Source organism: Rhinolophus sinicus, chromosome 12 (genome assembly GCF_057876585.1).
Source record: "Rhinolophus sinicus isolate RSI-liver-muscle chromosome 12, RSI-T2T, whole genome shotgun sequence".
Taxonomy (NCBI): Eukaryota; Metazoa; Chordata; class Mammalia; order Chiroptera; family Rhinolophidae; genus Rhinolophus; species Rhinolophus sinicus.
In genome coordinates this window covers 26,190,677-26,203,589 of record NC_142512.1, presented here as the reverse complement: position 1 = coordinate 26,203,589, position 12,913 = coordinate 26,190,677, and the positions used below count along the sequence as shown (strand labels likewise).

General features: G+C 47.4%; 1 protein-coding gene across 6 annotated transcripts in view; it reads right to left on the bottom strand.

Annotated features, from left to right (window-relative positions):
- Nucleotides 1-12,905, bottom strand: part of HNF1B (HNF1 homeobox B) — a 51,556-nt gene extending 38,651 nt beyond the window's left edge. For 3 of the 6 annotated variants that reach the window (XM_019732599.3, XM_019732600.3, XM_074319553.2), the window contains exons 1-4: nucleotides 12,256-12,905; nucleotides 7,502-7,701; nucleotides 2,429-2,693; nucleotides 729-964 (exon numbers count right to left, since the gene is read on the bottom strand). In XM_019732599.3, the coding sequence (XP_019588158.3) occupies nucleotides 729-964; nucleotides 2,429-2,693; nucleotides 7,502-7,701; nucleotides 12,256-12,599 (1,045 nt within the window). In that variant the 5' untranslated portion in view covers nucleotides 12,600-12,905. The remainder of the gene's footprint in view (nucleotides 1-728; nucleotides 965-2,428; nucleotides 2,694-7,501; nucleotides 7,702-12,255) is intronic. The other 3 variants (XM_019732601.3, XM_019732602.3, XM_019732603.3) reach the window with 1 other exon arrangement.
- Between the last annotated feature and the right edge of the window lie 8 nt (nucleotides 12,906-12,913).

Sequence of the window (12,913 nt, the reverse complement as noted above, 5' to 3'; positions counted from 1 at the left end):
CGGCCTCAATAAGCACACCCATTTTGGGAAGCCAGGTTTCCCAGATGAACTAAGCCCCAGGGGAAGAAGTGCTCACCCCAGCCTACGCCTGATGCCACACTCAGCGTGCCCACAATGAAGATGTGGGATTCCATCCTGCCCAGCACACCCACCACAGCAGAGACATCCTAGTCCAGGCCAGGGCCTGGCACACAGAAGCACACAGTAGATACTCAGCCGGTTTGGGCCAATTCATCACAGCAAAGATTTCAGGTGACTGACTCTGCCCTGACTCTGGCAGAGCACAGAAGCCAACAAGCACAGGCCCATAGAGTGGCCCTTCCCAAGAGGACCCTGGGCTTCTCCTACTGGAGCTGGACAGAGCTCTGAGGTGGGATATGGAGACAGTGGAGGAGGCAACTGCTCTGCCTGCAGTTTGGACCTGGCCTCCCAACAAGGCAGCCTTCTCTGTCTAACCTGATGGCAGCACTGATCTGCTGAGTCAGCAGCCACAGAGAGAGAAGCAAGGGGACTAGAAAAGAACAGGGCAAAGGGCTCCCTGGAGGCCAAGGAAGGATTCACAGGAAACGACCACAGTCACATACTATTTTCACAAGAACATTCTGTCAACAGGTGGGCACCGGCCCTTGGACCATCCCAAAGCATTTCCTCCTCTTGAGCCGGATGAGACCCTTGGGAGAAGCAGGCTGGTTGGGTAGCCGAGGCAATGGGGCCTGGGGCTGGCTTACCTGACAGCTTGTTTGGAGGAGAAGCGCTGGGCTGGTGATGGGGGGAGCCGTGGGAGAGGAGGGGGTTCAGGCTGTGTGTCTGGTTGGAGCTGTAGGCGTCCATGGCCAGCTTCTGCCGGAACGCTTCCTCTTTCCTGCGGTTTGCAAACCAGTTGTAGACACGGACCTCAGTGACCAGGTTGGAGCCCAGGCCATGGGCTTTGGATGGAGAGACACCTCGCTGCAAACATTCTGCCCTGAGAATGAACAGAGGGGAGAGGGTGAGTGAGGGCAGCCAGGAAGAGGGTACCTGTGCTTGGTCCCAAACACACAATCACAGAGGTCTCGGGTAAGAGTGTAAAAAGGCCCAGCAGAGAGTTGGGAGCCCAGGGAAAAGCCTGTCTGGAGAACAGATCGCCCAGGCAGTTCTCTGATGAGATGACTAGAGTGGGGCTGACCACACATACTGAGCAAGCTCTGCTGCCTGCAAGTCAGGGGCTTAGCCTCTGATGTGGCTCCAGCACGAAGAGAGCAAGATGGGGACAGGCAATTCAGGAGGAAGGTCCAGACTGGGCTTTCTGACACCGCCTTACGTTACTACTCTTCCCAACCTACAAAAGGCAAGTTCTTCGCTGGCTGTCTGAGTCCCTTCATGGCACCCTAAAGGACTTCTGTCTTTTGGGGTTTAGGCACCCCAGAAAGGTGCCAGAAAAGCCAGATCCCTTATCTGTACTGCAGGAATCTCCCACAAAGGGCAAGCTCGGTGAGGTATAAAGGAGGGCATACAGAGATGGCTGGTCTCTAGTTTTATCATTGCGGGTAAACCCCTAATTCCATGGGGTCAGAGAGATTCTTAGACACCCCTGAATGCTGGCAGGGGGAGAGAGCACAGCCTGAGGACTCTGTGACATGTACAGCTGATCCCTTGGCCTCCCCGCTTTCTGGCCTGACCTCGCCGATCACATCCTTCCGCTGCCAGCCCAGCCCAGCACAGAGACGCAGACAGAGAGCCCACAGGTCCTGGCCAGAGCAAAGAGCAGATTTTTTAGGAAGTCACTGTTGGCGTCAGGGACAATGGGGCAGGAATGAAGGGAAAAGGTATCTCAAGGATTTCTCATCGTTTTCTTTAAAATTACATGTAGTTGTTAAGATACAAAGAGAACTCTAATCAGTGTGGTCAGAGTGGGAGGCACAGATCCAACTCATCTTGCTCTCCTCTTAAGTTTCCTTTTGGACCAGTAGGTATACAATTGGTTGAGGCCCGAGCCAGTCTGTATAAGGAATATCTTTTCCCTGGTTTACATGAAGGGCAAACACAGGATTCTCATTTCACTGGCATCATATTTTAGATTGGCACTCTTCAGAGTATCTTCCCTGGAATAATAATAGTTCATAGGGATATGCCCCAGAAAAAAAAGATTCCCTGGTTAACAACCAAGTCAACAAAGCTGAGTGGATTTCTTGACTGCAGGACTTCTCAGAGCCTTTAATATATTAATGTACGTCACAACTTCCTAAAAGGAAGTACATATGCATATTATGTTCCTCAAATTTATATATTAACGAAGTAAAAATCAGGGTTCTGCAGAACACACTTTGGGAAATCCCGATTTAGCCACATTTATCTGGGTGACTAGTATTTCAATATCCCAGGACTGAGGGGATGGATCTCAGGTGCATGTGTTTGCCCGCCTGCTCGGGTGAGCTTCTGGTTGTGTTACCTGTTACATTCCTCCACTAAGGCCTCCCTCTCTTCCTTGCTGGGGTTCTTTTGCCGGTCGTAGGCCTGGTACAAGATTTGCTGGGATGCGGGCCCCCATTTGAACCGGTTGCGACGCATCTTCTTGTTGGCGGGCTCAGAGCAGGCGTCATCGGACTGCCCAGGCCCCTGGCTCTGTTGACTGAACTCTGGAAAGAGAAACAGCAGCTGATCCTGACTGCTTTTGTCTGTCATATTTCCAGAACTCTGGACTGTCTGGTTGAATTCTGAAAAGAGAAAGGAGTAGATTTGATAGGGTCTGTAGCCTTCACTTGGTAGACAGACAGACAGACGAACAAAAACACTTACATTCTTCTCCCCTAAGCTTTGCCATCTGCTGTTATTGCCTGTGAGGGTGCAGGCAGGAGGCTCACAACAGGCCCCCTCACTGCCCACCTCAGGTCACTCTACCAAAGCCACCCCTTTCCTTTCTTTGAAGGAGCTCCAATGTGGCCAACCATTGTTTTAAGAGCAATTTATTATTATTATTTTCCATTAGCTCGCTGGCCTGAGACATGAAGCAACACGGTCTCCTGAACTCTTGTATTTTCATGTCAAGGGGATGAACTCAATCAAGTCTCAGGTCTAGGGAGAAACTACTCAAAGGGATGATTTGCAGCTAGACAAAATATTCAGAGACTGAAAATAGTTCTCCCCACCCCTCTCTTTCCTCATTTATCCTAGGTATCTACATTGTAATGTTATGCTCTTAGAAAAACCCCAAACACAAAACCTTTTGACTACAGCTTTGAAATAAATATAGCTGGAGCTTTGTGTTGGAAAGAGAAGTTCTTTAGATCTCAGATAATTTCATAGGCAATGGTGTGTGTGTGTGTGTGTGTGTGTGTGTGTGTGTGTGTGTGTCCAGGGGTCCACTTATGAGGGAAAGGTTTTACAGACCCACTCACACATTTGAAAGATGGCAAATGGAAATAACGGCAAACATAGGACTCTTTTAGGAATGGCATTTAATGAGTTGGAGAAAGATAAATGCAGATGGAATGATGCTTCTTGTCTGTCCATTCCCAGAACCCAGGCATATCACGACCCTCCGTACATTTTCGTTGAATGAAAAAAGATGGCGGCTTGCCTGGTGGTGATACCCTAGCCTATACGGTTTAAGTGAGATTTAATATTTACTCATGGAAGAAGACAGCTTTGTTGATCTCTTCCTCATATCCGCATGAAGCAGGGTTCATCAGGGTGATTGATTCCATTTTACGGATGAATAAGCATAGAGGCCAAACACCTTGCTGAGCAAGGACACATAACAGATTCATTTCCTAACGGCTGGTCTCCATGTTCTGGACCTTGATGTTTTTCTTTCTCGGTTCCTAAAGTCACTCCCACAGGTCTCAGAGACAACTGGATCCAAAATCCTTAAGGTTCAAAGTCAGGCCACTACTTAATGCTGGAATCCCCTCTACCACACCTTATCTTGTGGTCCTTGAGTCTGTACACCTTCAGCAACGGGGAACTTACTACTGATCAAGGGATTCATTTCCATTTTGGTCCGTCACAAGGAGCGGTGGGCCCCTAACCCATCTGGACTTAGCACCCCAGCTGCAGGTGGTATTGGGCTCTGTTTCACCAGTTGCTGACTGGCCAAGTCAAGAGCCATCTCCCTGGTTGATGGACTGAACATGTCACTGAGTCCCCCTTTTATTTGGGTCCCACCTACTTTGAGGATTCTCAAGCCACTTGGGGCTCTGTTTTCACTGGTTCCCAACAACTCCTTTAGATACCTGAGAGAGTCTGCCAAATTTACTGGCAGGAAGTTACTGACTCAATGAGATAACGTAGGGCCAAGTACTTAAATTTCCAGTCTCTCAGCTTCCCCATCTGTGGAATGGGTCTGGGTAAAAGCCTAAAGGGCCCTAACTATCTTTAGAACATCTATCCTTAGTCAGGATGATGATGATGACCCAAATTCCTATTGAGGTTATTCTTTTCAAAATGCTTTCACACCTCTTATATTATTTGGTATTCACAGCAGCAATCTAATTGCAGTTATTTTAGGGACAATCAGAGGAGCAGAGAGAAGTTGCCTGCTCAGTGGGGTTCTGTCTCAGTATCTTCTCTCCTCCCTGGGGCCTTGTGGAATAACTATGAATAATAGCCAAAGCCAGTCTGGATAAGCCCAAGGACCCAGGATTAATCTGAGCTTCTTTCCTTGACGTGAACAGATGTAATAACAGTTGACATTTATTAAACCTTTCGTGTGGTGAGGTGTTGAACAAAGTCCTCTAAATGGGTCCCTTCATCTAATTCTCACGACCTCTCCACGTACCAAGTATTGCTATCTCCATTTTATAGATGAAGAAACTGAGGTTCAGACTGGTTAAGTCTTTCTCTAACTCAAACTGAAGTTCAGACTTGTCCCAAGTCACATGGACGTGGGGCAGAAACCAGGATGTGAAACAAGCCCTTGAGACTCTAAGACTTCTAACCAGCCGACTTTGAATTCGCTCTTGCTAAACAAATAAACAAACAAAACCCCACAAACAATACATCTACAAAGCCTTCAAATCTGACTTAGGTGGAGATAAAACCAACTCCTGAAGTTTTGTCTGTGGTGGGTGTGAAACACATTCACAACCGCCCATACTGTGGGGGCTGCCTGTCTGTCAGCTGCCCTTTGAGGAGGCCGCAGCTGGCATGGTGTTCAGAACCCAGAGCATGACGGGATCAGCCAGGCTGACTTGCCTGTAAGTGCTCAGAAACATCCAGACTCTACCTAGCCTCTCTCAATTTTTGAAAAACTAGACCCATGTTCTCCAGCCACCACCAACTCTCCTCTACTTCTTTCCAGATTAATGGGAGCTAGCGGTGGGGGGCAATAAGAGACAGAAAATGTTCACTGCCCATAAAATTTGGAAAATTTGGGTTCAGTAGCCTTTTATATAGGCTCAGAAGCTGGCTTGGACACGGAGATTCTATGTGTATAAATGGGCCCATGAATATTGCCATTTATTTATTTGTTTGTATATTTACTTACATATTTATTTATTTGTTTTGGTTTTTTTAAAGAAAATTTGTGATCATGTAATACCTTTTAAAAATTCTCCCCCATCTTTCCCCTCCCTCCCACTCCATTCACTTGTGTCTCTCTTTCATTTATCTCACTTCCTAATTTTTATCCCGTGATTGTGTGTGCTATAGTCATCTATCAGATTTTGGTTCAAATGTCACCTCCTCTAGGAAGCCCTCCAGGATGCATCCAGGCAGTTTAGCAATTCCTCTGCCGCTCCTTGTATATACCTTTGTAACAGCCTTTAGAAAGCAGTTGTCAGTATTTATTCAGACATATCATGCCTTCATTAGGTTGTGAGTCACTGGAGAAACGAACCTGTTCCCTTTTCTACAGCCAAGCACAGTGCTTGGCCCCTAGTAGGTGCTCATATAATATTTACAGGATGAAGAAATGTTTCTTCAGTTTTATGTCTCATGTGACTTTGAGCAATAATACAATAACAACAACAAGGAATTTTTAAAAATTCCTTGCAGAGACTATCATAAATTTTGGTACAATGTTCCTTCTCAAGTATCTTGAGAAATTTTCTGGGACTTCTTGTCTTTTTAGAAGCTTCCACTGAGCCTTTCCTGCGTCCCTTTCCTTTCTGAGGGAACTCCCATTGAACACAGAGAGGCAGCTCAAACTAAAGATGTCGACTGGGCCTTGGATTAGAGTGAGGGCAGGTTCCAAGGGTTCTCTGGCCTCTGGAGACCGTGGCTCCTGATAATGGGCTTTTCAGGAATTAAAGAGTTGCTTCATGGTCAGAAACACAAATTCTTACAGACCGAGTCACCATGGATGGTGGATCAACTCTGAGCCTCCTCCCCTATGCAGCAAGGAGCTCTCACTTTGCTTCTTCTAATCTATCCATTTTAATGCTTCCAACAAAAGAGCAAACACTCACAATATGAGATGACTACCTAAAAAAACCTTTCCTTCCACCATGAAGGCCTTTCTAGTCCATGGACATTGAGACAATAAATACTGAAACAATCACTTCTGAACAGTGTGTGATAGAAAACAAAAGTGATCATCAAAGTGGCCATCTAGTGAAAGGGGAAAAAAACCCAACACAGAAAGTGATGGAAACTAATATCTTGACAAAGACAGAGAAGCCCATAACTCAGAGGACAGTGTGCTGAAGAGTGACAACGTATACAAAATTTTCCTAGGAAAAGGGTGGGATCAAAATAATTAAAGTATTATGTGAAAGTATACTTTCCTAAAATAAAAACAATTATGTTATTTGTACTCTTGACATTCAAATGAAGTTCAAATTTCCCCAGACTTCAAAACAAGAATTTCTTGGTATTACTGAGTGGAAGAAATCTTGGGACCGAAAGGAAATTTGGGCATGGGAATGGGAATGACAAGAATTGATTGGTTAGAGTTCCAAAGGCAAATACTTTTATTGTATTCTGCCTTAGCCAGGAGTAGCTTCTTCTTTAGTCAGGGTCACAAGATGAGGACCCCCAACTCTACCAGTTTGGGTAAATGTAAGCACCTTAAATTGCTTCAGAACTTAGTCACTACCCCCTCCCCAAAGTAATAGGGTCAGGTTCTGAATATATCTACAGAGGGTGCCAAAAAATATGTACACATTTTAAGAAAGGAAAAAACTGTATTAAAATTGTAATATTATATACCGATAACAAAAGATGAATACAAATCCTGTGTATACATTTTTTTTTGGCACCCCCGGTATATACACATGTTACCTACTTGATTTCAAAGAGAAGGATGTTGGAAGCAGGGACCAAAAAATTCAAGGTACATTGCACACACTGAAAGACTTGTCAAAATACCTGGCGGGGTTGTAAGGGACTGTGGAAGAAGAAAATGACATAAGTCAATCCATTGTACAGCAACTATGAAGGCCAAATCCACCTGCCAGCTTCCTTATATTTCCCAAGTGCCACACAGGCCTTCTTGATGAAGGGGAAACTGAGGCATCCCAGGGGTCAGAGTTAGGGCAAAGGTCATTCCAGGTTGAGGCAGAGGCAGGATTAAAACACTTACGTCGAAGGATCTCCCGTTGCTTTCGGACGTACCAGGTGTACAGGGCAGCACGTTTCTGGGTCTTCATAGGGGTGCCCTTGTTGAGATGCTGGGAGAGGTGTGACTGGTTCAGACCCGTGACATCAACCACCTCTCTCTGGGGGATGTTGTGTTGCTGCATGTAGCCTTTGATCATTTTGGCAGCCCTCCAAGGGTCCTCACTAGACAGATAAGTAGATGGTTAGGATGCTGGCGGAAGTTATCTGGAAAGAAATACTCTCTTTCTATGGGTTTTACCTAAACTCTGTGCAAAGCGCTGACATTCACCTATTTCTCTTTTTGTCCAAGCTACATCCTTGGGTGAGATGTAAGACCAAAAATAGAACCTAAGTAAAAGAGGAGATGAAAGCTCCTACATAGTACACTCCATCCCTTTCATCTGAGATTAGGAGGGGAAAGGCGAAGATGACTTCCTATCTTCAGGAGTGGGAAAGCATTACCAGCACTCGCTCATTAAGCAGAAAAAGTTCCTATTTTATCTTGCTTTCCTTCATTTTCTTGTAATGACCGAGACTTAAACGACAGGAGACCCACTGGAAAGTGGAGAGGCCATTTGCTTGGGGCTGGGCTGGCCGATTCCAAAATGATGGGGGTAGCATTGGTTCCTAAAGTCACCTAGACTTCTCCCACATTGTTTTCCTTCTGAATGGGTGGCTCAGTTTCTTGTCTTATATAATAGGAGTAAAACATATATGTCTACCTCCTGAGACACAAAGAGGACTTTTTCACCAAATGTTAAATGATTTTCAGCGTTTTAGAATTTTTAAGTACAACGACATTCCTTCCTGGAACTGAAGAATTACTCCACTGAGATGAGACAAGTAACGTTAAAAACAAAACAAAACAATCCCATAACAGCTGTACCTCCAAAATAAAACCTAATGGGGATGAATAATTTCAATTTCTGCATAAGATATTAACGATCCCCAATGCCTTGTTTTCCTGTATTCTTACATTTCTGCTTTAATTGGGTAAGAGTATATGGAAGGCAATATTTCTCCCAAATTTCAAGCTTGAGATAAGAACTTGCTTCTACTTTTCATTTCTCATAAACTCAGATGTGCAAAAAGTTACTTTAGAACAGTGTGTTACTGCCTTTGGATTTTATTTATTTAAAATGTTTTCAACTTTGCCAGTATTGTTTCTTGGGTATTGAATAGGTGACTTAAAACTGAGATGTCATTTAAAAAAAAAAAAAAAAAAGAGAGAGAAAGAAAGAAAATAATGAACAGTATAGAACAGAAGTATTAAAGAAGCAATACATCCATACACACTATTTGTTTAATGCAGGTACATATTTAACTGAAAGATAACTGTATGTTTATGTATATAATAGCCTGATAGAACATGAAAAAAATGAAGGGAAAAATTAGTTTCAGGTGAAACAATAAAAAAATGACATAAACAGAGGGAAAAAGGTAAAAACAGATACAGTGTTACAAATTAAATAATTTATTTCCAAGTGGTGCCTATAATATGGCAAGTAAAATAAATTTTGTTTAATGAATTAAAAATCTAATAATTAAACAGATATTTTGCAAGCATTTGAATAACTGATTATTTTAGCCATTATTTGATATTAAATTCGTGAGAACACAGGCTTTGATAGAGATGTTTTTGAGAAATTCAAACTTTTGATTAATTACACATAAATTAACGAATTTCTCAAGTATTTATAAAGGCACTTTCAAGTAATACAATATAATGAAGTAACAACAAGAACAAAAAATGAGAAAATGCGTTACAGTTTCAAACATGGAGAATTCACCTAGAGTAAGAGAAAAATAATGTACCTTTTTGTACCTGTAGAAACATCAGAGATCATTTGAAAGCCTATTTCTGGCGAACATTTCCACAGATATTTTAAGGGTGGAAAAACACTTTCAACAGATTCAAACGATAGCTTCTAAAGTTAGAAAAAGTATTTGGATTTTAAAAGTGAATACTACTTTAACAAATTTTTTGGCAGTTTTTGTTTTGCTTAAATTTTTTTTTTACCTGTGTTCATTTTGTGTGTCTAAGAAACCTAGCGAAATAGTGTAATGTTCTAAGAGCTAGGGGTTCTGTGGAAAGAGTGAATTAGCTTAACAATTGGGAAGGTTAAAAAAAAGCAGCAGCAGCATCCCAAGAAAACCCTATAAACTATAGCAAACCTTTAAGCCCGCATTAAAGGACTAGAGTTGGAGGTAAGATGGCGTAGTTACCTTTATCGCTCTGACCCCAGAATTTACATATATTCACCGGAAGAGCCCGGAGAACTGGTTACTTTATTAAAATTGAAAATACAACTCAGGTTCAGGGGTTTCCAACCCCGATAAGTACACGGATCCGGAGAAGCTCGCGCGGCCTTTGTGCTACGAGCGCAGGTGTCAAAAGCCGGACCTGGGTGCTCGCACAGTTTGCCCAGCTCGCTCCTTTTCAAACAATGCCTTCGCGGCCCACGAGCAGAAACGCCCTGAACCCCAGCACAGCTGGCCGCACGCTGCTTAAGAAGCCTTAATTCCTGCTGCGTAGCAAGTAGCCACTTTCCAAACGCCACCGGCGCGCCAGCCTGGGGCCCGCGAGTGAGGCCGGGCTGGACCCGGAGCCGAGGACCCAGCGGCGCGCAGGTCCCCAACCTTCCTTTCTCGTCTTTCTCTTCTAGGAGGTATGAAGAGCTTCCGAGCGCTCCCCAAAGTGACTTTTCCTGTTCTTTTCTTTCCGCCTTAGGGAAACAGGGTGGGCAAAAAAGGGAGTGCGTGTGTCTGCCGTTCAGGAGCCGACTGTGCAGTGACCTGGGAACCGCTAGCAATTTCTTGAAAAATTACTTTAATAAAGTCCGACCACTCCCGAAGGTGGAGGAGGGAAGGCAGCACCCGCTTGGGAAGGGGAGAAAAACCTTGGGTTCTGTCCTGCGTCTCCACCCCGGTGAGGGTCTCGGGCCCTCTAACCTCGCTCCCCGCTCAGCTGGAGCCAAGGCTTTGCGGAGGGTAGAAAGTTAAGGTCCAGGGCCCAGGGCCAGGCCCGGCTCTCCACGGTTCTGGCCCGCGGGCATCAGCGGCCCCGGGGCTGCGCTGGGGACTAGGTGGGCTTGGCCGCAGCGCCCGCAGCGCGGTGCGTGTGAGCTGGAAGCCGCAAGCAGCCCCGCATCCACGTTTTGATTTCCTTCCCCTTCTAAGCCCCGTTTACAACTTCACCAATGAATAACCCGCCTCTCTTTTCAACCTAATCACAACTTTGTGTATCTTTCTGTTGATGATTTATAGAAATAAATTAATAACACCCTAACTCCACGTGCTGCAGTTTATGTTGCATTTCGGCTGTGTCCAGCCCTGCGCGGGGCTGAGCGCGGAGGGGCGCCTTCGATCGCCCTGGGCTTCCCAGATCCTGCTAGAACGCGGCTACAAAGGGGGCGCCGGCGGCCTGGCGAATGGGCCTAGGCCGGGCGGGCCGGGTGGCAGGCAGCTGGAGCTCCTTAGTTCGCCAGGCTGCCCCGGCGCCTCAGCTGCTCGTTTTGGCCCCCTTCCCCCTTCCTACACACGAACGTCGGAAGGGGAGAAACCGCCGCCACGCGAGGAAACAACCTCAAACCTACGAATTTTAGCAAAGTATTTTGGGGGGAAAATCTAGAAGTCCTCTGATTGTCTTTGCTACAGAGTAAGCCGCCAGGTCCCCAGATCGCAAATTCAAATGCAAGGTCATATCCCATCCCAAAGTGACGCTGCGGGCGTGCAACCGAGGCTGCCCGAGTCCAGGACGCGACTTTAGTCCTGGCTCTGCCGCGAAACCGCGGTGCTGAAGTGTCCGAGGCCACGCGAGGGGTTAGGTCCCAAAGCAGGGTGGCCGCGAGCGACGTGCGGTCAAAGGGAACCGCTCCACTCCTTGAATAATTAGTAACCAGCTGTCAAAGCCCTAGACCGGTCAAGGAGGCCCAGCAAACGATCCCGAACCGGGAGATAAACCGCCGGCCAGCCGCCTGAATTCCCGGGGACGCCGGGTGTCAGCAGTAAGATCCGGAAACGCCCTCCGTTCTCAGGTGGCGACCAGATCCGCCGCGAACTGGGGTTTTAGCCGCATTTGCCCCTCGCTTGCATAGATACGTGGTTTCTTTTGCCCGGTGAGGGTCCACCCTGACCCTATAACATGCAAACATTTCCCTTTGCAAATCTAAACACTTTTGCAGGTGCGGGGGGGGGGGGGGCGGATTCCGGATAATCCTGGGCCTTGCATGGGCGCTGCAGATAGGAGTGCCCACCTGAGAACTCGTCCCCCAGATCCCGGGTCCGAGTGACGCCTGTCCCTCTGCAAGAACACCGGGACGCCGTGCCCTAGGTCGGCCTGCGTTTTCCCGGACGGGAGAGGGGGCGCCCGGGAGAAATGCATGGTTTGGGACTTGTGCGGCCCGAGCCTCTGCTCCTGGGAAACCACTGATGTTTCACGGCACCTACTCGCACCTTCAGTTTCGTGGGCAAACCTCTAGGCAAAGGGCTTCGCAGCTCGGATCTAAGAGGCCCAGCCCCAGCCCGGCCAGGAGGGGCCCTCGGGCCCGGGGCACTGGTCTGGGCAAGGGGAGATAAAGCCTCAGGCTCGGGGCTGTCGGGTTGAGGGTTTGGGAGGGGTCCAGGTGTTGGGAGAGAAGCGGAGCGCCCCCCGGGGGACTTCTCTGGTGGGAAACCGGCACAAGGCCCAGGGCTCCAGGGGTTCGGCGCGTACTCCCCAACTCTGTCTGCACCTACCTGAGCATCCGGTCCACCTCCGCCCGCTGCTCCGCCGCCTCCTCGGTGTTGAGCGCTTGCAGCTCCTTGAGGATGGGAGGAGTGTCATAGTCGTCCCCGTCCTCGGAGCCCTCGTCCCCGGACAAGCGGCCCTTGGCGTGGCCATTCGTGAGAGTATGGAAGACCGGCTTGGTGTCCGGTTCGGCCCCGCTCCCGGGGGACAGGGGCAGGGTCTCCAGCTTCACCCCGAAACTCGGGGATGGCAGCAACTCCTCCAAGGCCTGGACAAGCACTTCCTTGGTGACCCCGGAGCTCAGCAGGGCGCTCAGGAGTTCTTGCTGGAGCGACGTGAGCTTGGACACCATTTTCCAAGGACAGAAAAAGAAGGGGGTGTGTGGGTGAAGAGAAGAGGGTGGTGGGGAGTTTCACAAGAGAACCCCAAGTCCAGGAAGCTCCCCACCCTTCAGCCTCCAGACACCTGTTACTCCCCGGGGTCCCGGAGTCTCCTCCGAGAAGTCAGAAAACTTCTAACTTGCCATGATCGCCACCATTAGGCCATATAAGATATGCAAATTAATGGGGAGGGCCCGGCTTTCGGCAAGATGCAAATGGTTGTGGGGAGGGGGGAAAACCGAGAGAGAGGGAGAGTTTGAGAGGCAGACGTGGAGAGCTGGAGAAT